Below are 22,591 nucleotides of genomic sequence, written 5' to 3' on the forward strand. Positions count from 1 at the left end.
TTGAAGGTATGCAGTACTAGTATGGACATCAGTGTTGAAGGTATGCAGTACTAGTATGGACATCAGTGTTGAAGGTATGCAGTACTAGTATGGACATCAGTGTTGAAGGTATGCAGTACTAGTATGGACATCAGTGTTGAAGGTATGCAGTACTAGTATGGACATCAGTGTTGAAGGTATGCAGTACTAGTATGGACATCAGTGTTGAAGGTATGCAGTACTAGTATGGACATCAGGGTTGAAGGTATGCAGTACTAGTATGGACATCAGTGTTGAAGATATGCAGTACTAGTATGGACATCAGGGTTGAAGGTATGCAGTACTAGTATGGACATCAGTGTTGAAGGTATGCAGTACTAGTATGGACATCAGTGTTGATGGTACGCAGTACTAGTATGGACATCAGTGTTGATGGTACGCAGTACTAGTATGGACATCAGTGTTGATGGTATGCAGTACTAGTATGGACATCAGTGTTGATGGTATGCAGTACTAGTATGGACATCAGTGTTGATGGTATGCAGTACTAGTATGGACATCAGTGTTGATGGTATGCAGTACTAGTATGGACATCAGTGTTGAAGGTATGCAGTACTAGTATGGACATCAGTGTTGAAGGTATGCAGTACTAGTATGGACATCAGTGTTGAAGGTATGCAGTACTAGTATGGACATCAGTGTTGAAGGTATGCAGTACTAGTATGGACATCAGTGTTGAAGGTATGCAGTACTAGTATGGACATCAGTGTTGAAGGTATGCAGTACTAGTATGGACATCAGTGTTGAAGGTATGCAGTACTAGTATGGACATCAGTGTTGAAGGTATGCAGTACTAGTATGGACATCAGTGTTGAAGGTATGCAGTACTAGTATGGACATCAGTGTTGAAGGTATGCAGTACTAGTATGGACATCAGTGTTGAAGGTATGCAGTACTAGTATGGACATCAGTGTTGAAGGTATGCAGTACTAGTATGGACATCAGTGTTGAAGGTATGCAGTACTAGTATGGACATCAGTGTTGAAGGTATGCAGTACTAGTATGGACATCAGTGTTGAAGGTATGCAGTACTAGTATGGACATCAGTGTTGAAGGTATGCAGTACTAGTAAGAACCTCCCATTTTGAATTTGACGGGATAGTGCGTATTTTCACACAAATCTCAAATCATGCGTACGCACAACTTCTAGTGGTTGATGAACTGTATTGCAAGACAACAATGTTATTTTGGGGGAATAGAGGAGTTTGATGCACTGGAGTATAATAATGGTAGGCTAATGAAAGAATTAAAACGTAAGCCTGAGGCCTCCTGAGTGTAGCAGTGGCCTAATGAAAGCATTAAAACGTAGACCTCCTGAGTGGAGCAGTGGCCTAATGAAAGCATTAAAACGTAGACCTGAGACCTCCTGAGTGGAGCAGTGGCCTAATGAAAGCATTAAAACGTAGACCTGAGGCCTCCTGAGTGGAGCAGTGGCCTAATAAAAGCATTAAAACGTAGACCTCCTGAGTGGAGCAGTGGCCTAATGAAAGCATTAAAACGTAGACCTCCTGAGTGGAGCAGTGGCCTAATGAAAGCATTAAAACGTAGACCTGAGACCTCCTGAGTGGAGCAGTGGCCTAATGAAAGCATTAAAACGTAGACCTCCTGAGTGGAGCAGTGGCCTAATGAAAGCATTAAAACATAGACCTGAGACCTCCTGAGTGGAGCAGTGGCCTAATAAAAGCATTAAAACGTAGACCTGAGGCCTCCTGAGTGGAGCAGTGGCCTAATAAAAGCATTAAAACGTAGACCTCCTGAGTGGAGCAGTGGCCTAATGAAAGCATTAAAACGTAGACCTCCTGAGTGGAGCAGTGGCCTAATGAAAGCATTAAAACGTAGACCTCCTGAGTGGAGCAGTGGCCTAATAAAAGCATTAAAACGTAGACCTGAGGCCTCCTGAGTGGAGCAGTGGCCTAATGAAAGCATTAAAACGTAGACCTCCTGAGTGGAGCAGTGGCCTAATGAAAGCATTAAAACATAGACCTGAGACCTCCTGAGTGGAGCAGTGGCCTAATAAAAGCATTAAAACGTAGACCTGAGGCCTCCTGAGTGGAGCAGTGGCCTAATAAAAGCATTAAAACGTAGACCTCCTGAGTGGAGCAGTGGCCTAATGAAAGCATTAAAACGTAGACCTCCTGAGTGGAGCAGTGGCCTAATGAAAGCATTAAAACGTAGACCTCCTGAGTGGAGCAGTGGCCTAATAAAAGCATTAAAACGTAGACCTGAGGCCTCCTGAGTGGAGCAGTGGCCTAATAAAAGCATTAAAACGTAGACCTCCTGAGTGGAGCAGTGGCCTAATAAAAGCATTAAAACGTAGACCTGAGGCCTCCTGAGTGGAGCAGTGGCCTAATGAAAGCATTAAAACGTAGACCTCCTGAGTGGAGCAGTGGCCTAATGAAAGCATTAAAACGTAGACCTGAGTGGAGCAGTGGCCTAATAAAAGCATTAAAACGTAGACCTCCTGAGTGGAGCAGTGGCCTAATGAAAGCATTAAAACGTAGACCTGAGGCCTCCTGAGTGGAGCAGTGGCCTAATGAAAGCATTAAAACGTAGGCCTGAGGCCTCCTGAGTGGAGCAGTGGCCTAATGAAAGCATTAAAACGTAGACCTCCTGAGTGGAGCAGTGGCCTAATGAAAGCATTAAAACGTAGACCTCCTGAGTGGAGCAGTGGCCTAATGAAAGCATTAAAACGTAGACCTGAGGCCTCCCGAGTGGAGCAGTGGCCTAATGAAAGCATTAAAACGTAGACCTCCTGAGTGGAGCAGTGGCCTAATGAAAGCATTAAAACGTAGACCTCCTGAGTGGAGCAGTGGCCTAATGAAAGCATTAAAACGTAGACCTGAGGCCTCCTGAGTGGAGCAGTGGCCTAATAAAAGCATTAAAACGTAGACCTCCTGAGTGGAGCAGTGGCCTAATAAAAGCATTAAAACGTAGACCTGAGGCCTCCTGAGTGGAGCAGTGGCCTAATGAAAGCATTAAAACGTAGACCTCCTGAGTGGAGCAGTGGCCTAATGAAAGCATTAAAACGTAGACCTGAGGCCTCCCGAGTGGAGCAGTGGCCTAATGAAAGCATTAAAACGTAGACCTCCTGAGTGGAGCAGTGGCCTAATGAAAGCATTAAAACGTAGACCTGAGGCCTCCTGAGTGGAGCAGTGGCCTAATGAAAGCATTAAAACGTAGACCTCCTGAGTCGGAGCAGTGGCCTAATGAAAGCATTAAAACGTTGGCTGACAGCAACAGAGTGATGCGGCCTGGAAGGTGTGCGTTGTGATTCTGAATGGTCAGATAGCTAACAACAATGACAAGAAGCTGCCATGTGGGGCATCGTAGGTCATTTCAGCTCCTGGCTTCTTGTTCTTGATACGATCAAATCAAAAAATCGAATACAAATGTTATTTGTGACAATACAGTGAAATGCTTACTTACAGGAGGGGACAATGCAAATAGTCTGGGTAGCCCTTTGATTTTCTGTTCAGGAGTCTTATGGCTTGGGGGTAGAGGCTGTTCAGGAGTCTTATGGCTTGGGGGTAGAAGCTGTTCAGCAGTCTTATGGCTTGGGGGTAGAAGCTGTTCAGGAGTCTTATGGCTTGGGGGTAGAAGCTGTTTAGGAGTCTTATGGCTTGGGGGTAGAAGCTGTTCAGGAGTCTAATGGTTTGGGGGTAGAGGCTGTTCAGGAGTCTTATGGCTTGGGGGTAGAAGCTGTTCAGGAGTCTTATGGCTTGGGGGGGTAGAAGCTGTTCAGGAGTCTTATGGCTTGGGGGGGTAGAAGCTGTTCAGGAGTCTTATGGCTTGGGGGTAGAAGCTGTTCAGGAGTCTTATGGCTTGGGGGTAGAAGCTGTTTAGGAGTCTTATGGCTTGGGGGTAGAAGCTGTTCAGGAGTCTTATGGCTTGGGGGTAGAAGCTGTTCAGGAGTCTTATGGCTTGGGGGGGTAGAAGCTGTTCAGGAGTCTTATGGCTTGGGGGTAGAAGCTGTTCAGGAGTCTTATGGCTTGGGGGGGTAGAAGCTGTTCAGGAGTCTTATGGCTTGGGGGGTAGAAGCTGTTCAGGAGTCTTATGGCTTGGGGGGTAGAAGCTGTTCAGGAGTCTTATGGCTTGGGGGTAGAAGCTGTTTAGGAGTCTTATGGCTTGGGGGTAGAAGCTGTTCAGGAGTCTTATGGCTTTGGGGTAGAAGCTGTTCAGGAGTCTTATGGCTTGGGGGTAGAAGCTGTTTAGGAGTCTTATGGCTTGGGGGTAGAAGCTGTTCAGGAGTCTTATGGCTTTGGGGTAGAAGCTGCTTAGGAGTCTTATGGCTTGGAGGTAGAAGCTGTTTAGGAGTCTTATGGCTTGGGGGTAGAAGCTGTTCAGGAGTCTTATGGCTTGGGGGTAGAAGCTGTTCAGGAGTCTTATGGCTTGGGGGTAGAAGCTGTTCAGGAGTCTTATGGCTTGGGGGTAGAAGCTGTTTAGAAGCCTCTTGGACCTAGACTTTAGACTTGAACATCCACCTCTACAAGGCAGCAGTCCCAACTTTTGACAGGAACCATGTAGGACGTCCCCCTAAACCGCAGCCACTCACAGAGGAGCAACAGAACGGACACCCAGACCGTATTGATGGGGTTCTGAGTGATGGTTTACCACACCTGTGGTATGTGTGTGGCAATGGCGGAACAACATTACAACTCGTTAACTATGATCGATGGTTGTCCTTGCTCGCTGTAACTAACAATGTAATACATGGTACCAGGAGTGGAAATCCTGTTTTTACTGTGAATGTTGGAGTTGATGTGCCATGGATGTTATCAAGCCACCAGAGGCTTTGAGCCTGGATGTTATCAAGCCACCAGAGGCTTTGAGCCTGGATGTTATCAAGCCACCAGAGGCTTTGAGCCTGGATGTTATCGAGCCACCAGAGGCTTTGAGCCTGGATGTTATCAAGCCACCAGAGGCTTTGAGCCTGGATGTTATCAAGCCACCAGAGGCTTTGAGCCTGGATGTTATCAAGCCACCAGAGGCTTTGAGCCTGGATGATGTTATCAAGCCACCAGAGGCTTTGAGCCTGGATGTTATCAAGCCACCAGAGGCTTTGAGCCTGGATGTTATCAAGCCACCAGAGGCTTTGAGCCTGGATGTTATCAAGCCACCAGAGGCTTTGAGCCTGGATGTTATCAAGCCACCAGAGGCTTTGAGCCTGGATGATGTTATCAAGCTACCAGAGGCTTTGAGCCTGGATGATGTTATCAAGCTACCAGAGGCTTTGAGCCTGGATGTTATCAAGCCACCAGAGGCTTTGAGCCTGGATGTTATCAAGCCACCAGAGGCTTTGAGCCTGGATGATGTTATCAAGCCACCAGAGGCTTTGAGCCTGGATGATGTTATCAAGCCACCAGAGGCTTTGAGCCTGGATGTTATCAAGCCACCAGAGGCTTTGAGCCTGGATGTTATCAAGCCACCAGAGGCTTTGAGCCTGGATGATGTTATCAAGCTACCAGAGGCTTTGAGCCTGGATGTTATCAAGCCACCAGAGGCTTTGAGCCTGGATGTTATCGAGCCACCAGAGGCTTTGAGCCTGGATGTTATCGAGCCACCAGAGGCTTTGAGCCTGGATGTTATCAAGCCACCAGAGGCTTTGAGCCTGGATGTTATCAAGCCACCAGAGGCTTTGAGCCTGGATGTTATCAAGCCACCAGAGGCTTTGAGCCTGGATGTTATCAAGCCACCAGAGGCTTTGAGCCTGGATGTTATCAAGCCACCAGAGGCTTTGAGCCTGGATGATGTTATCAAGACACCAGAGGCTTTGAGCCTGGATGTTGTTATCAAGCCACCAGAGGCTTTGAGCCTGGATGATGTTATCAAGCCACCAGAGGCTTTGAGCCTGGATGTTATCAAGCCACCAGAGGCTTTGAGCCTGGATGTTATCAAGCCACCAGAGGCTTTGAGCCTGGATGTTATCAAGCCACCAGAGGCTTTGAGCCTGGATGTTATCAAGCCACCAGAGGCTTTGAGCCTGGATGTTATCAAGCCACCAGAGGCTTTGAGCCTGGATGTTATGAAGCCACCAGAGGCTTTGAGCCTGGATGTTATCAAGCCACCAGAGGCTTTGAGCCTGGATGTTATCAAGCCACCAGAGGCTTTGAGCCTGGATGGGAATGTGGACACGAATTAGAAAACATTTCAGCAGCGTTTTTTTGTTGCTGTATATGTCTGAGTTACAAAGGAGACGGATGAACGTAAAGTTGCTATTTTTCTTACTATAGCGGGAACAAAGCAATCGATATATTCAATACCTTCACGTTTACAGAGGAGGACAAAGAAGAGTTCACGGAGGTACTGGATCAGTTTGATGCATATCGTTCACCTTAGAAGAACGAGACATATGAACGTTTGACGTCTTTCTTACTGATTTGAAATTAAAAGCACAGACGTGTCATTTCGTAGACCTCATCTACGCTTCGAGGTCAGATTGTGTTTGGTATAAATAACTCCAGAGTTAGAGAAAGATTGTGTTTGGTATAAATATCTCCAGAGTTAGAGAAAGATTGTGTTTGGTATAAATAACTCCAGAGTTAGAGAAAGATTGTGTTTGGTATAAATATCTCCAGAGTTAGAGAAAGATTGTGTTTGGTATAAATATCTCCAGAGTTAGAGAAAGATTGTGTTTGGTATAAATAACTCCAGAGTTAGAGAAAGATTGTGTTTGGTATAAATATCTCCAGAGTTAGAGAAAGATTGTGTTTGGTATAAATAACTCCAGAGTTAGAGAAAGATTGTGTTTGGTATATATAACTCCAGAGTTAGAGAAAGATTGTGTTTGGTATAAATATCTCCAGAGTTAGAGAAAGATTGTGTTTGGTATAAATATCTCCAGAGTTAGAGAAAGATTGTGTTTGGTATAAATATCTCCAGAGTTAGAGAAAGATTGTGTTTGGTATATATAACTCCAGAGTTAGAGAAAGATTGTGTTTGGTATAAATATCTCCAGAGTTAGAGAAAGATTGTGTTTGGTATAAATATCTCCAGAGTTAGAGAAAGATTGTGTTTGGTATAAATATCTCCAGAGTTAGAGAAAGATTGTGTTTGGTATAAATAACTCCAGAGTTAGAGAAAGATTGTGTTTGGTATAAATATCTCCAGAGTTAGAGAAAGATTGTGTTTGGTATAAATATCTCCAGAGTTAGAGAAAGATTGTGTTTGGTATAAATATCTCCAGAGTTAGAGAAAGATTGTGTTTGGTATAAATATCTCCAGAGTTAGAGAAAGATTGTGTTTGGTATAAATAACTCCAGAGTTAGAGAAAGATTGTGTTTGGTATAAATATCTCCAGAGTTAGAGAAAGATTGTGTTTGGTATAAATATCTCCAGAGTTAGAGAAAGATTGTGTTTGGTATAAATATCTCCAGAGTTAGAGAAAGATTGTGTTTGGTATAAATATCTCCAGAGTTAGAGAAAGATTGTGTTTGGTATAAATATCTCCAGAGTTAGAGAAAGATTGTGTTTGGTATAAATATCTCCAGAGTTAGAGAAAGATTGTGTTTGGTATAAGTAAATTAATCTCCAGAGTTAGAGAAAGATTGTGTTTGGTATAAATATCTCCAGAGTTAGAGAAAGATTGTGTTTGGTATAAATATCTCCAGAGTTAGAGAAAGATTGTGTTTGGTATAAATAACTCCAGAGTTAGAGAAAGATTGTGTTTGGTATAAATAACTCCAGAGTTAGAGAAAGATTGTGTTTGGTATAAATATCTCCAGAGTTAGAGAAAGATTGTGTTTGGTATAAATATCTCCAGAGTTAGAGAAAGATTGTGTTTGGTATAAATAACTCCAGAGTTAGAGAAAGATTGTGTTTGGTATAAATAACTCCAGAGTTAGAGAAAGATTGCTGCATTTAAGTGAGTTACATATGGACCCCGCAGTAAAACATAATGAGCCGGCACAATATGGGATATTATTAAAACCTTTAGCGCCACACCAGCAAACACTGCTATGGAGGTGGAAAACGCAGCAGTGGATTTTGTAGATACGGACACAAGGGGGCGCTATGAGCAAAGGATTCACAAGCAATATGATTGTAACAGGTGTGGCAACAGGCACCAGACCAGGAAGAGTCCTGCCTTTGGGACATTTTACTTCAAGTGCAGGGGGGGGGGGGGGGGTCATTTTGGAAAAATGTGTTTTTGCAAAGGACAAGTATGGGAGACAAAATGTTCACACCGTTGAAATGGAGAAGAATGAACAAAGTGAGTTGTTTGTGGGCACTGTGGAATCCATGGAGGACAGGGCAAGAACCATCACAGGTCCATACTGTAGCTAGTGACCACTGGGTTGTACCACTCGTGGTCAATGGTACCATTTTGACCTTAAAGCTGGATACAGGCGCTAAAGCCAACCTAATGAATATGAGGGATTTTCACGAGTTAAAGCACAGACCAGTCATCATGCAAAAGGCTGTGTGGCTCTCAAAGCGTACAACGACCACGCAATTGAGACTAAAGGTTTGTGTCGGCTGACTGTAAAGAGGGAAAATAAGAAGCCACACACTTTGGTTTGTGATTGTACCAGAGGGGCATTATTCTCTTTTGGGGGATACAGCATGTGAGTTGTTGGGACTGGTTAAGCGAGTGTACACCATTAATGACTTAGACTGGCTGCACAATGTTTCAACAGGTGAAAAAGTAAATCACAATGGTGAGGAGATTTGCTCAAAAGATATTCTGATGTGTTGACAGGATTTGGAGCGTTGCTTCTCATTCACTCGTGTTACCGTCACAGAGAATAGCCAAGCCAGTGATTCGTGAACCACGCAGAGTTCCGGTGCCACTACGGGAAGGATCTAAAGAAGGAGTTGGGAAGAACGGTGAAACTCGATGTGCTCGTGAAAACAGAGGAACCAACAGACTGGGTCAATTCCATGCTGTGTGTTTGTTCGGGAAAAGGAACAGAGATCTGAGAGTCTGTATGGACCCCAAGGACCTTAATAAATATATTACAACTGAGCATTTTCAGATTCCTAAGAGGAAGGACAATAGTGTGTGTGTGAAATGGCTGGCGCATATTATTTCTCCAAGGTGAACGCTTCAAATGGATTCTGGCAGATGAGGTTGGATGCAGCCAGCACCAAGCTTTGTACAGTCAATACCCCCTTTGGGAGATATTAATTTAAGAGGAGTCACCTTTTGGCTTAAGTTCTGCCCCTGAGCTCTTTCACAAGGCCATGGAAAGGGTCATTGAGGGGTTAGAAGGAGTTTGAGTGTATGTGTGGATGATTTTGTGGTCTGGGGGTCCACTATTCAGGAACACAATGAGCGGTTGGAAAAGACTACACAGGGTTCAGAGGCCTGGTTTGAGGCAAAAAAAAAAATCGGGGTAAATGTCCGTTTTGTGTGAAGGAAATCATATTTCTTGGGGATGTCCTGGGCGGATGTGCAGCCTGATCATGCCAAGGTCAAAGCAGTGAGGGAGATAATCTCACACACAGGAAAGACATTCAGTGTGTTTTGGGTATTGGTTAATTATTTGGGGAAGTTTGTGTCAAACCTGTCAGCTAAAACAGTGAACTTAAGGACACTCCTTCAGGACAAGACAGAGTTCTCGTGGAACAGAGAACATGAAAAAGAGTGGAACAATGGTAAAGAACATTTTGGCTGAAGAACCAGGGCTAACTTTTTTCCAACCTGACATGCGTACTAAGGTGTCCACGGACGCCTCCAAAGATGGCATAGGAGCAGTGCTGCTTCCGGAGCATCAAGGGACGTGGAAGCCTGTGGCTTACGAACCCGTTATTTGACTGATGCTGAGAAGCATTATGCTCAAACAGAAAAGGAGCGCCTAGGGTTGGTCGTTGTTTGTGAGAAGTTTCACTGTTACATTTATGGCTTACCAAAAATGATTCTAGAAATAGACCATAAACCCCTTATTCCAATAACTATTTAAATACATCTTAATGAAATGCCTCCTCGTCTTCAAAGGATGATGATGAGGTCGCAACACTATGATTTTGTTCTAACCAATGTGCCTCGGTCAACTTTAGTGGTAGCAGATGCCCTCTCAAGGGCTCCATCGGTGGTGGCTCAAATCAGCCTCAGGCAGGAGTCTCTGGAGGAGGAGGTTGCTCTGCATGTGGATATGGTCATGGAGTCTCTGGAGGAGGAGGTTGCTCTGCATGTGGATATGGTCATGGAGTCTCTGGAGGAGGAGGTTGCTCTGCATGTGGATATGGTCATGGAGTCTCTGGAGGAGGAGGTTGCTCTGCATGTGGATATGGTCATGGAGTCTCTGGAGGAGGAGGTTGCTCTGCATGTGGATATGGTCATGGAGTCTCTGGAGGAGGAGGTTGCTCTGCATGTGGATATGGTCATGGAGTCTCTGGAGGAGGAGGTTGCTCTGCATGTGGATATGGTCATGGAGTCTCTGGAGGAGGAGGTTGCTCTGCATGTGGATATGGTCATGGAGTCTCTGGAGGAGGAGGTTGCTCTGCATGTGGATATGGTCATGGAGTCTCTGGAGGAGGAGGTTGCTCTGCATGTGGATATGGTCATGGAGTCTCTGGAGGAGGAGGTTGCTCTGCATGTGGATATGGTCATGGAGTTACTTCCTGTTTCTGATCAGCAACTACGGAGAATAGCTGAAGAGACCACAACAGATCCCAATCCTTGCAAGGTGATCCATAATCTGGAAAATGGCTGGCAAAAAGGCTCGTGTAAGCAGAGGCTCTTGTAAGCAGTACTTCCCCAATAAGCGCAGAGCTGTCAGTGGTCAATGGTGATACCTACTTCAATGCATCAGGAGATGCTACAGAGAGTACATGAAGGACATCTGGGAGCTGAGAAATGTAAGCGAAGGGCCAGAGAGTCCCTTTATTGGCCAAATATAAATTCTGACATTGAGCAAATGGGTGGGAAATTGTGACAGGTCTCACATTTCATTATAGACATCCCCAAGGAGCCCATGGTTATGGGAGAGGTACCCACCACAGCCTGGGAGAAGGTTGGAGTCATTTCATTATAGACATCCCCAAGGAGCCCATGGGTAAGGGAGAGGTACCCACCACAGCCTGGGAGAAGGTTGGAGTCATTTCATTATAGACATCCCCAAGGAGCCCATGGGTATGGGAGAGGTACCCACCACAGCCTGGGAGAAGGTTGGAGGCGACTTGTTTCACTGCAATGGTAAGGACTGTTTGTTGACTATCGACTTACCCTGAAATTGCACTCTTGTCCAGTACAACAGCAAAGACTGTCATTTTACACTTGAAATCATTTTTTACTCGGCATGGGATTCCCCTAGTGGTGGTTTCTGATAATGCACCTCAGTTTGCTTGCAGTTTAAGATGTTTGCAGAGCATTACGAGTTCAGACATATATCCTCTAGTCTGCTATATCCTAAAAGTAATGGAAAGGCTGAAAAGGGTGTTTAAATCGTGAAGAGAGACTTAAAAAAGGCAGTACACAGTGGGACTGATCCATACGTGGCTTTATTGTCTTACAGAGCAGCACCCTCGGAATGTGTCCGGTCACCTGCAGAAATCTTAAATGGGACGAAAGTTGGGTTCCAGGTTGTCTAGTTTCTGCCTGACTGACTGCCCATTAGTTGTGAAGGACAGGGCCCTACAGCTGAAGGCAAGACAAAAACTCTACTATGACAAAACTGCTAGAGTGTTGTTACCGTTGGCAGCTCAGGATGTGGTTCGAATTCGCGGTCCGGATTCACGGGACAGAAAGGCTACTGTATCGGAGGAGGTTGCAGGGTCTGGATTCATGGGATGAAAGGCTACTGTATCGGAGGAGGTTGAAGGGTCTGGATTCATGGGATGAAAGACTACTGTATCGGAGGAGGTTGCAGAGTCTGGATTCATGGGATGAAAGGCTACTGCATCGGAGGAGGTTGCAGGGTCTGGATTCATGGGATGAAAGGCTACTGTATCGGAGGAGGTTGCAGGGTCTGGATTCATGGGATGAAAGGCTACTGTATCGGAGGAGGTGGCAGGGTCTGGATTCATGGGATGAAAGACTACTGTATCAGAGGAGGTTGCATCTCAGTCATATACAGTCAGAGCAGAAGATGGAGCTGTGTATCGGCACAATAGACAAAACCTTTTGAGAAAACACGAGACGTCATACTGCCACTGGACACACAGGAAACAGAACCGAGAACAAGTGGGGATGTGACCGAAGTTACTGGGAGTGTGACAGAAGCTTCGGACACAGTGCCTCAGACCCTGTGCAGGTGTGAGAGGAAAGACTGAATATTCAGTAGTGATGTTTAATGGACCAAAGGCTGACTCATTCAAATCAAATCAAATGTATTTATGAAGCCCTTCTTAAATCAGCTGATAACTCAAAGTGCTGTACAGAAACCCAGCCTAAAACCCCAAACAGCAAGCAATGTAGGTGTAGAAGCACAGTGGCTAGGAAAAACTCCTTAAAACTCATTGAGTTGTTGGGTTTTGTTTTTCGATATGTTCATGATGGACTATTTGAAAACAAAGATGAATTGATTTGTGAATTGTTGACGAAATGTGTATGTTTGTATAAAAAATAATAAATATATATGGGGAAAAAATGAAGGTGTATTGATGGGGTTCTGAGTGACAGTTTATGACACTCAAGAACCTGACATCCTCAGCACACAATGGGACAAACACCTACCTGAAGGTGACAGTGTTTCCTCCCAAATATGCCCCCCTAAACACAACTATGGCAAAACAACCAATGAAAAAGAGTCACAACTCCTGCAGCTCTGTCGCACACTGGGTCAATACATAGTCAACGCTAGGCTTCGAGGAGACTCCTATGGTAGGTACATCTACAAAATCCTCTGCATTATCATTAACAGCAGACTTGTACATTTCCTCAGTGTAAACAATGTACTGAGCAAATGTCAAATAGGCTTTTTACCAAATTACCGTACGACAGACCATGTGTATTCACCCTGCACACCCTAATTGACAAACAAACCAAAACAAAGGCAAAGACTTCTCATGCTTTGTTGAGTTCAAAATATCTTTCGACCCAATTTGGGATGAGGGCCTGCTGTATAAACTGATGGAAAGTGGTGTTGGGGAAAAACATACAACACTATAAAATGATGTACACAAACAAGCGTGTGGTTAAAATTGGCAAAAAACACACCTTTCTTTCCACAGGGCCGGGGGGTGAGACAGGGATGCAGGTTAAGCCCGACCCTCTTCAACATATATATCAACGAATTGGCGAGGGCATTAGAACAGTCTGCAGCACCCGGCCTCACCCTACTTGTCAAATGTCTACTGTTTGCTGATGATCTGGTGCTTTTGTCCCCAACTAAGGAGGGCCTAGAATATGTAGAAATGCACCGTTATACAAAAAACTGCTTGAGAAAAACTGCAATACGCCAGTATACTACTTTCGTACAGTGCCATCCAGATTAATTCTCTGTAAATTATAATTTTTCTTCAGATTCTGCCAGACCTGGGCCCTGTACAGATTCTGCCAGACCTGGGCCCTGTACAGATTCTGCCAGACCTGGGCCCTGTACAGACCTGGGCCCTGCCATGCTATGTTGTTGTCTTAGGTCTCTCTTTATGTACAGGAGGACTTTGGCCGGGGTAGGTTAGGGTTTGGCCGGAGTAGGATTTGGCCAGGGTAGGATTTTGCCAGGGTAGGGTTTGGCCAGGGTAGGGTTTGGCCAGGGTAGGATAGGGTTTGGCCAGGGTAGGTTAGGGTAGGTTAGGGTTTGGCCAGGGTAGGGTTTGGCCAGGGTAGGTTAGGGTTAGGGTTTGGCCAGGGTAGGTAAGGTTAGGGTTTGGCCAGGGTAGGTTAGGGTTTGGCCAGGGTAGGGTTTGGCCAGGGCAGGATAGGGTTTTGCCAGGGTAGGTTAGGGTAGGTTAGGGTTTGGCCAGGGTAGGGTTTGGCCAGGGCAGGCCTTCATTGTAAATAATAATTTGTTCTTAACTGAATTACCTAGTTAAATAAAGGTTAAATAAAATAAATAAACCCTTCATGAAAACAACCAAATTATTATTTTAGCAATAGCATATATGAAATGTATTAATTGCACTGTTAGAATATTGCAGTCAAAATGACTGCTAGTTAGCTTGAAGGGGGGATCCTTTGAGGCCCAGCGGTCCTAGTGTTAAGGGTGGGAGGTCCTTTGAGGCCCAGCGGTCCCAGGTGGGGGGGTCCTTTGAGGCCCAGCGGTCCTAGTGTTAAGGGTGGGGGGTCCTTTGAGGCCCAGCGGTCCTAGTGTTAAGGGTGGGGGGTCCTTTGAGGCCCAGCGGTCCTAGTGTTAAGGGTGGGGGGTCCTTTGAGGCCCAGCGGTCCTAGTGTTAAGGGTGGGGGATCCTTTGAGGCCCAGCGGTCCTAGTGTTAAGGGTGGGGGGTCCTTTGAGGCCCAGCGGTCCTAGTGTTAAGGGTGGGGGGTCCTTTGAGGCCCAGCGGTCCTAGTGTTAAGGGTGGGGGGTCCTTTGAGGCCCAGCGGTCCTAGTGTTAAGGGTGGGGGGTCCTTTGAGGCCCAGCGGTCCTAGTGTTAAGGGTGGGGGGTCCTTTGAGGCCCAGCGGTCCTAGTGTTAAGGGTCCTTTGAGGCCCAGCGGTTCTAGTGTTAAGGGTCCTTTGAGGCCCAGCGGTTCTAGTGTTAAGGATGTGGGGTCCTTTGAGGCCCAGCGGTTCTAGTGTTAAGGATGTGGGGTCCTTTGAGGCCCAGCGGTCCTAGAGTTAAGGGTGGGGGGTCCTTTGAGGCCCAGCGGTCCTAGTGTTAAGGGTGGGGGGTCCTTTGAGGCCCAGCGGTCCTAGAGTTAAGGGTGGGAGGTCCTTTGAGGCCCAGCGGTCCCAGGGTGGGGGGTCCTTTGAGGCCCAGCGGTCCTAGTGTTAAGGGTGGGGGGTCCTTTGAGGCCCAGCGGTCCTAGTGTTAAGGGTCCTTTGAGGCCCAGCGGTCCTAGTGTTAAGGGTGGGGGGTCCTTTGAGGCCCAGCGGTCCTAGTGTTAAGGGTGGGGGGTCCTTTGAGGCCCAGCGGTCCTAGAGTTAAGGGTGGGGGGTCCTTTGAGGCCCAGCGGTCCTAGAGTTAAGGGTGGGGGGTCCTTTGAGGCCCAGCGGTCCTAGTGTTAAGGATGTGGGGTCCTTTGAGGCCCAGCGGTCCTAGTGTTAAGGGTGGGGGGTCCTTTGAGGCCCAGCGGTCCTAGTGTTAAGGGTGGGAGATCCTTTGAGGCCCAGCGGTCCTAGTGTTAAGGGTGGGAGGTCCTTTGAGGCCCAGCGGTCCTAGTGTTAAGGGTGGGGGGTCCTTTGAGGCCCAGCGGTCCTAGAGTTAAGGGTGGGGGGTCCTTTGAGGCCCAGCGGTCCTAGAGTTAAGGGTGGGGGGTCCTTTGAGGCCCAGCGGTCCTAGTGTTAAGGATGTGGGGTCCTTTGAGGCCCAGCGGTCCTAGTGTTAAGGGTGGGGGGTCCTTTGAGGCCCAGCGGTCCTAGTGTTAAGGGTGGGAGATCCTTTGAGGCCCAGCGGTCCTAGTGTTAAGGGTGGGAGGTCCTTTGAGGCCCAGCGGTCCTAGTGTTAAGGGTGGGAGGTCCTTTGAGGCCCAGCGGTCCTAGTGTTAAGGGTGGGAGGTCCTTTGAGGCCCAGCGGTCCTAGTGTTAAGGGTGGGGGGTCCTTTGAGGCCCAGCGGTCCTAGTGTTAAGGGTCCTTTGAGGCCCAGCGGTCCTAGTGTTAAGGGTCCTTTGAGGCCCAGCGGTCCTAGTGTTAAGGGTGGGGGGGTCCTTTGAGGCCCAGCGGTCCTAGTGTTAAGGGTGGGAGGTCCTTTGAGGCCCAGCGGTCCTAGAGTTAAGGGTGGGGGGTCCTTTGAGGCCCAGCGGTCCTAGTGTTAAGGGTGGGGGGTCCTTTGAGGCCCAGCGGTCCTAGTGTTAAGGGTCCTTTGAGGCCCAGCGGTCCTAGTGTTAAGGGTGTGGGGTCCTTTGAGGCCCAGCGGTCCTAGTGTTAAGGGTGGGAGGTCCTTTGAGGCCCAGCGGTCCTAGTGTTAAGGGTCCTTTGAGGCCCAGCGGTCCTAGTGTTAAGGGTCCTTTGAGGCCCAGCGGTCCTAGTGTTAAGGGTGGGGGGTCCTTTGAGGCCCAGCGGTCCTAGTGTTAAGGGTGGGGGGTCCTTTGAGGCCCAGCGGTCCTAGTGTTAAGGGTGTGGGGTCCTTTGAGGCCCAGCGGTCCTAGTGTTAAGGGTGGGGGGTCCTTTGAGGCCCAGCGGTCCTAGTGTTAAGGGTGGGGGGTCCTTTGAGGCCCAGCGGTCCTAGTGTTAAGGGTGGGGGGTCCTTTGAGGCCCAGCGGTCCTAGTGTTAAGGGTCCTTTGAGGCCCAGCGGTCCTAGTGTTAAGGGTGTGGGGTCCTTTGAGGCCCAGCGGTCCTAGTGTTAAGGGTGGGAGGTCCTTTGAGGCCCAGCGGTCCTAGTGTTAAGGGTCCTTTGAGGCCCAGCGGTCCTAGTGTTAAGGGTCCTTTGAGGCCCAGCGGTCCTAGTGTTAAGGGTGGGGGGTCCTTTGAGGCCCAGCGGTCCTAGTGTTAAGGGTGGGGGGTCCTTTGAGGCCCAGCGGTCCTAGTGTTAAGGGTGGGGGGTCCTTTGAGGCCCAGCGGTCCTAGTGTTAAGGGTGGGGGGTCCTTTGAGGCCCAGCGGTCCCAGAGTTAAGGGTGTGGGGTCCTTTGAGGCCCAGCGGTCCTAGTGTTAAGGGTGTGGGGTCCTTTGAGGCCCAGCGGTCCTAGTGTTAAGGGTGTGGGGTCCTTTGAGGCCCAGCGGTCCTAGAGTTAAGGGTCCTTTGAGGCCCAGCGGTCCTAGTGTTAAGGGTCCTTTGAGGCCCAGCGGTCCTAGTGTTAAGGGTCCTTTGAGGCCCAGCGGTCCTAGTGTTAAGGGTCCTTTGAGGCCCAGCGGTCCTAGTGTTAAGGGTGGGGGGTCCTTTGAGGCCCAGCGGTCCCAGTGTTAAGGGTGTGGGGTCCTTTGAGGCCCAGCGGTCCCAGTGTTAAGGGTAACAACTTTACCTAATAGATGCAGGTTGATCTCCAGCCTCAGAGCAGACTGAAACAGCAGCTCTTCTCTTCCCTGTATGGCCGTCTCTGCCTCCAGATGATGTCGCAACCAGACAGCATACTCCTCCTTAGTCATAACCTGCCACAGACAGACAGACAGCGACACAGACAGACAGCGACACAGACAGACAGAGACACAAAAAAGCTAGTCAGATTATTTTTATTTTATTTTATCAGGGAGTCATACTGAGACCAAGGTCTATTTTACAGATGAGCCCTGAATTACATAAATGACAGAAAATACACACATTAAAATATAAAAACCAAATGCAAGCGGAAAGAAAAACACGGTCAAAGAAAAACACACATTAATCAGTAATGAAGTCCTCAGATCAGCTGTCTGACCTAGAGGGGTCACTTAGAAATGTCCTTGTTTTCCATGAAAACAGACACGAAATGAGCTGCAAAATGAATAGGAAATATAGTCAAGACGTTGACAAGGATATAAATAATGATTTTTAATTGAAATAATTGTGTCCTTTAAACTTTGCTTTCGTCAAAGAATCCTCCATTTGCAGAAATTACAGCCTTTACAGACCTTAGTTGTCAATTTGTTGAGGTAATCTGAAGAGATTTCACCCCATGCTTCCTGAAGCACCTCCCGCAAATTGGATTGATGGGCACTTCTTACGTACTGTCATGACGTCGCCTGCTTGGGTAGTGCAAACCCCATCCCCCTCTCCCTGCCTCTCCCTTTCCTACCACAACCCATGCGGTGATCACAGAGAGATGTCGTAAATTCCTGAGAATCTCCTCATGGCCAACAGTATTATAGACAGAGGGTAAACTTTCAGGACAAAGGAATTCTCTTCCACCTCACAGAACTTGAGGTACGAACATATTTCATATTCCTGCAAAGGTAGAAAAGATCGGTGAAGATCCCAGCTATTAACATGTCCATTTGTCACCACATGGGAAACTCATGTGGGACTACATACCATACCACTGTTTATATAATAACCTCAGATATGAGGTTTACATCTGTTTGTTGTATAAAATGAATGAGTGAGTATGATACTGTTTGTATAATTGTGTAATATGATTTTGAACTGTTTAATGAAGGAAAATACAACTCCCTGTTGTATTTGAACTAAATCCAAGGACCGCCCTGAGCCAGTTGGGTCAGAGACCATGGGACCGCCCCTCTCTGCTATCTGAATAAAAGCCAACTCTAAGAAATTACCATTTAGACCATGTTTATCCTCAATGGGGAGAACGAAGGTTGAGTATAACTGCTGAATCTTTAACCATACCACGTGGTTAAAACTCTTATACTAATAAGAACAAGTTTTGATATTGACTACTAGTCTGCAGCTAGGAATTCGGTATCATTGAACGCGAAGAAAGACAACCGCCGAAACATCCATTCTACAACGAATGTCACTCTGAACAATCCACAATAACTACGACAGAAGGAGCTCCAACAAAACGAACTTCTCTCCAACGATCAAGACCACACACCGAGCGTAACTATATATATATATATTGATTGCAATTGTTCCAGAATGAGTGAGCGTTCATGTGTAAGGATTAGCATGTCAATTGTTATAATTATGGACTCTGTAGTGAATTCTTAGTCGAACGCCATTTCCCCTTTGTCTAACAAGCAATGCCGGTTCAGCCCACTAGGGCATATTTCTCCCATCATTTCATGTAATTATTTTAAGTTTGTTTGTTTGTTTATGCATTTCTGTGAATTAATTAGTTAGTAATAAATAAATGATTTAAGACAATTGATGTATGGATGACTCATAGTGAAGACTGGGTTCGTGCAGATAATCAACAATTTACGACGTTTGGAATGAGACTAACGTGAGGTAGAGTAAATAAATCATTAATTAGAAGACTATTGATTAGATATGAAAATATCTGAAAGGTTATATTGGGAAATTATAACTTTGTAATCTAATAACTTTCCCTGGTGCCCTCGAATTCATAGTTAATTAATTACGTTATTACTCAAGTGATCGCGTAATCCCTAATTACAGGAATCTATGATAAAAACTATAAGTCTTCAATTTAACGATAGCAAAGACACAACAGTACCATACGGTCAAGCTGCTCCCACAACAACTCAATAGGGTCCATAAATAGTTCTTGCATAGTTTGGAGCTGTGCTTTGGGTCATTGTCCTGTTGTAGGAGGAAATTGGCTCCAATTAAGCGCCAATTAAGCGCAGTCCATGGCAAAATGGAGTGAAAGCCTTCCTTCTTCAAGATCCCTTTGATCCTGTACAAATCTCCCACTTTCCCACCACCAAAGCACCCCCAGACCATCACATTGCCTCCACCATGCTTGACGGATGGCGTCAAGCACTCCTCCAGCATTTTTTCATTTTTTCTGCGTCTCACGAATATTCTTCTTTGTGATCCGAACACCTCAAACTTAGATTCGTCTGTCCATCATTTTTTTTTGCAATCTTCCTCTGTCCAGTGTCTGTGTTCTTTTGCCCATCTTAATCTTTTCTTTTTACTGGCCAGTCAGAGATATGGCTTTTTCTTTGCAACTCTGCCTAGAAGGCCAGCATCCCGGAGTCCCGGAGTCTTCGCTGTTGACGTTGAGACTGGTGTTTTGCAGGTACTATTAAATGTAGCTGCCAGTTGAGGATTGAGGCGTCTGTTTCTCAAACTAGACACTCTAATGTACTTGTCCTCTTGCTCAGTTGTGCACCGGGGCCTCCCACTCTTTCTATTCTGGTTAGAGACAATTTGCACTATTCTGTGAAGGGAGTAGTACACAGCGTTGTACGAAATCTTCAGTTTCTTGGCAATTTCTCGCATGGAATAGCCTTCAATTCTGAGAACAAGAAGAGACTGACGAGTTTCAGAAGAAAGCTCTGTTTCTTGCCATTTTGAGCCTGCAATCGAACCCACAAATGCTGATGCTCCAGATACTCAACTAGTCTAAAGAAGGCCAGTTTTATTGCAAAATGGTTTTCTAATGATCAATTAGCCTATTAAGCTAACACAACGTGTCATTGGAACACAGGAGTGATGGTTGCTGATAATGGGCCTCTGTACGCCTATGTAGATATTCCATGAATAAAATGTATTTATTTCCAGCTACAATAGTCATTTACAACATTAATGTCTCCACTATATTTCTGATCAATTTGATGTTATGTTAATGGACAAAAATGTGCTTTTCTTTCAAAAACAAGGACATTTCTAAGTGACCCCAAACTTTTGAACAGTAGTGAACATTTAGAATAAATTTCAAAAGATAAGATCTTAGCTGAGAATGAATCAAGGATTCTAATATTTTAGCTAGGCAAGAAAGTAGAGAAATAGGGAAATATTATTTAGGTCACAAGGGGGAGTACATGGGCCTCCTTCCAGACCCTGGGGATAGTACCAGGTATAATCATCAGGTTAGGGGGAGTACATGGGCCTCCTTCCAGACCCTGGGGATAGTACCAGGTATAATCATCAGGTTAGGGGGAGTACATGGGCCTCCTTCCAGACCCTGGGGATAGTACCAGGTATAATCATCAGGTTAGGGGGAGTACATGGGCCTGGGGATAGTACCAGGTATAATCATCAGGTTAGGGGGAGTACATGGGCCTCCTTCCAGACCCTGGGGATAGTACCAGGTATAATCATCAGGTTAGGGGGAGTACATGGGCCTGGGGATAGTACCAGGTATAATCATCAGGTTAGGGGGAGTACATGGGCCTCCTTCCAGACCCTGGGGATAGTACCAGGTATAATCATCAGGTTAGGGGGAGTACATGGGCCTGGGGATAGTACCAGGTATAATCATCAGGTTAGGGGGAGTACATGGGCCTGGGGATAGACCAGGTATAATCATCAGGTTAGGGGGAGTACATGGACCTCCTTCCAGACCCTGGGGATAGTACCAGGTATAATAACCAGGTTAGGGGGAGTACATGGGCCTGGGGATAGTACCAGGTATAATCATCAGGTTAGGGGGAGTACATGGGCCTCCTTCCAGACCCTGGGGATAGTACCAGGTATAATCATCAGGTTAGGGGGAGTACATGGGCCTGGGGATAGTACCAGGTATAATCATCAGGTTAGGGGGAGTACATGGGCCTGGGGATAGTACCAGATATAATCATCAGGTTAGGGGGAGTACATGGACCTGGGGATAGTACCAGGTATAATCATCAGGTTAGGGGGAGTACATGGGCCTGGGGATAGTACCAGATATAATCATCAGGTTAGGGGGAGTACATGGGCCTCCTTCCAGACCCTGGGGATAGTACCAGGTATAATCACCAGGTTAGGGGGAGTACATGGGCCTCCTTCCAGACCCTGGGGATAGTACCAGGTATAATCACCAGGTTAGGGGGAGTACATGGGCCTCCTTCCAGACCCTGGGGATAGTACCAGGTATAATCATCAGGTTAGGGAGAGTACATGGGCCTCCTTCCAGACCCTGGGGATAGTACCAGGTATAATCATCAGGTTAGGGGGAGTACATGGACCTGGGGATAGTACCAGGTATAATCATCAGGTTAGGGGGAGTACATGGACCTCCTTCCAGACCCTGGGGATAGTACCAGGTATAATCATCAGGTTAGGGGGAGTACATGGGCCTCCTTCCAGACCCTGGGGATAGTACCAGGTATAATCATCAGGTTAGGGAGAGTACATGGGCCTCCTTCCAGACCCTGGGGATAGTACCAGGTATAATCATCAGGTTAGGGGGAGTACATGGACCTGGGGATAGTACCAGGTATAATCATCAGGTTAGGGAGAGTACATGGGCCTCCTTCCAGACCCTGGGGATAGTACCAGGTATAATCATCAGGTTAGGGGGAGTACATGGACCTGGGGATAGTACCAGGTATAATCATCAGGTTAGGTGGAGTACATTAAAACCAAAGTTTCTGTCAAGTGAAAAGCCGAGATAAAATGATTAAAAGCATCACGTATCCCATTCATCTTCTTCGTTATGATGCCAGAGACCAAATAGTACATCTGTTTCTCAATTGTCTGAAAGTTTTCCAGTCCACTACAGAGTCAGTTTTCCTTGCTTTTGGCCCAGGCCTGATTTCTCATGTGAATGAGCTTAATGATGGAAATAGTTTCAAAATAAAAGTCCTATTAGTGTTGAAGATGTATTGTTGTATTGCTGAAGCTGCGGTACCTTTTTTGCGATGCAGAGAGTCCGGAGACCATCAGCAGCGTAGAGGTTCAGGTAATTCTGGGTCTTGTACAGGATCTTTCTTTGGCGTTTCCCTTTGGAATCATCTGAAAAGTCAAAGATTAATTAATTAACCAAAATGGAAGTTTGCATCAACATCAACAAGAATATATACTATTTGCCAGAGTCCCACTCGACCGGTGACAACTCTCCTTCCCTGGCAATAGAGAACAGTAAAACTCCAGCCAACACGTTTAAAAAGGTCAAAGGTGACGCCAAAACATTCATGTATCTGGCAGGAATATTTACAGTGTTACTGCAAGGAATTAATTGCCATCAATATCTTTAAATAATACAATACAAGTATGACATTAGCTTTTATAACATGCAATCTGTTTTCGTTTATAATATTTTGGACAAGAATGAGGCTCTCTCGTCTCCACTACCCTA

General features: G+C 46.3%; 1 protein-coding gene across 1 annotated transcript in view; it reads right to left on the minus strand.

Moving 5' to 3' along the window:
* Positions 1-22,245, minus strand: part of LOC120053621 (probable phospholipid-transporting ATPase VA) — a 59,658-nt gene extending 37,413 nt beyond the window's left edge. Inside the window, exons 1-2 of the mRNA XM_039000763.1 lie at positions 22,145-22,245; positions 16,982-17,108 (exon numbers count right to left, since the gene is read on the minus strand). Coding sequence (XP_038856691.1) covers positions 16,982-17,105 — 124 coding nt within the window. The 5' untranslated portion in view covers positions 17,106-17,108; positions 22,145-22,245. The remainder of the gene's footprint in view (positions 1-16,981; positions 17,109-22,144) is intronic.
* Between the last annotated feature and the right edge of the window lie 346 nt (positions 22,246-22,591).

The sequence above is a fragment of the Salvelinus namaycush genome, chromosome 9 (genome assembly GCF_016432855.1).
Source record: "Salvelinus namaycush isolate Seneca chromosome 9, SaNama_1.0, whole genome shotgun sequence".
Classification (NCBI taxonomy): Eukaryota; Metazoa; Chordata; class Actinopteri; order Salmoniformes; family Salmonidae; genus Salvelinus; species Salvelinus namaycush.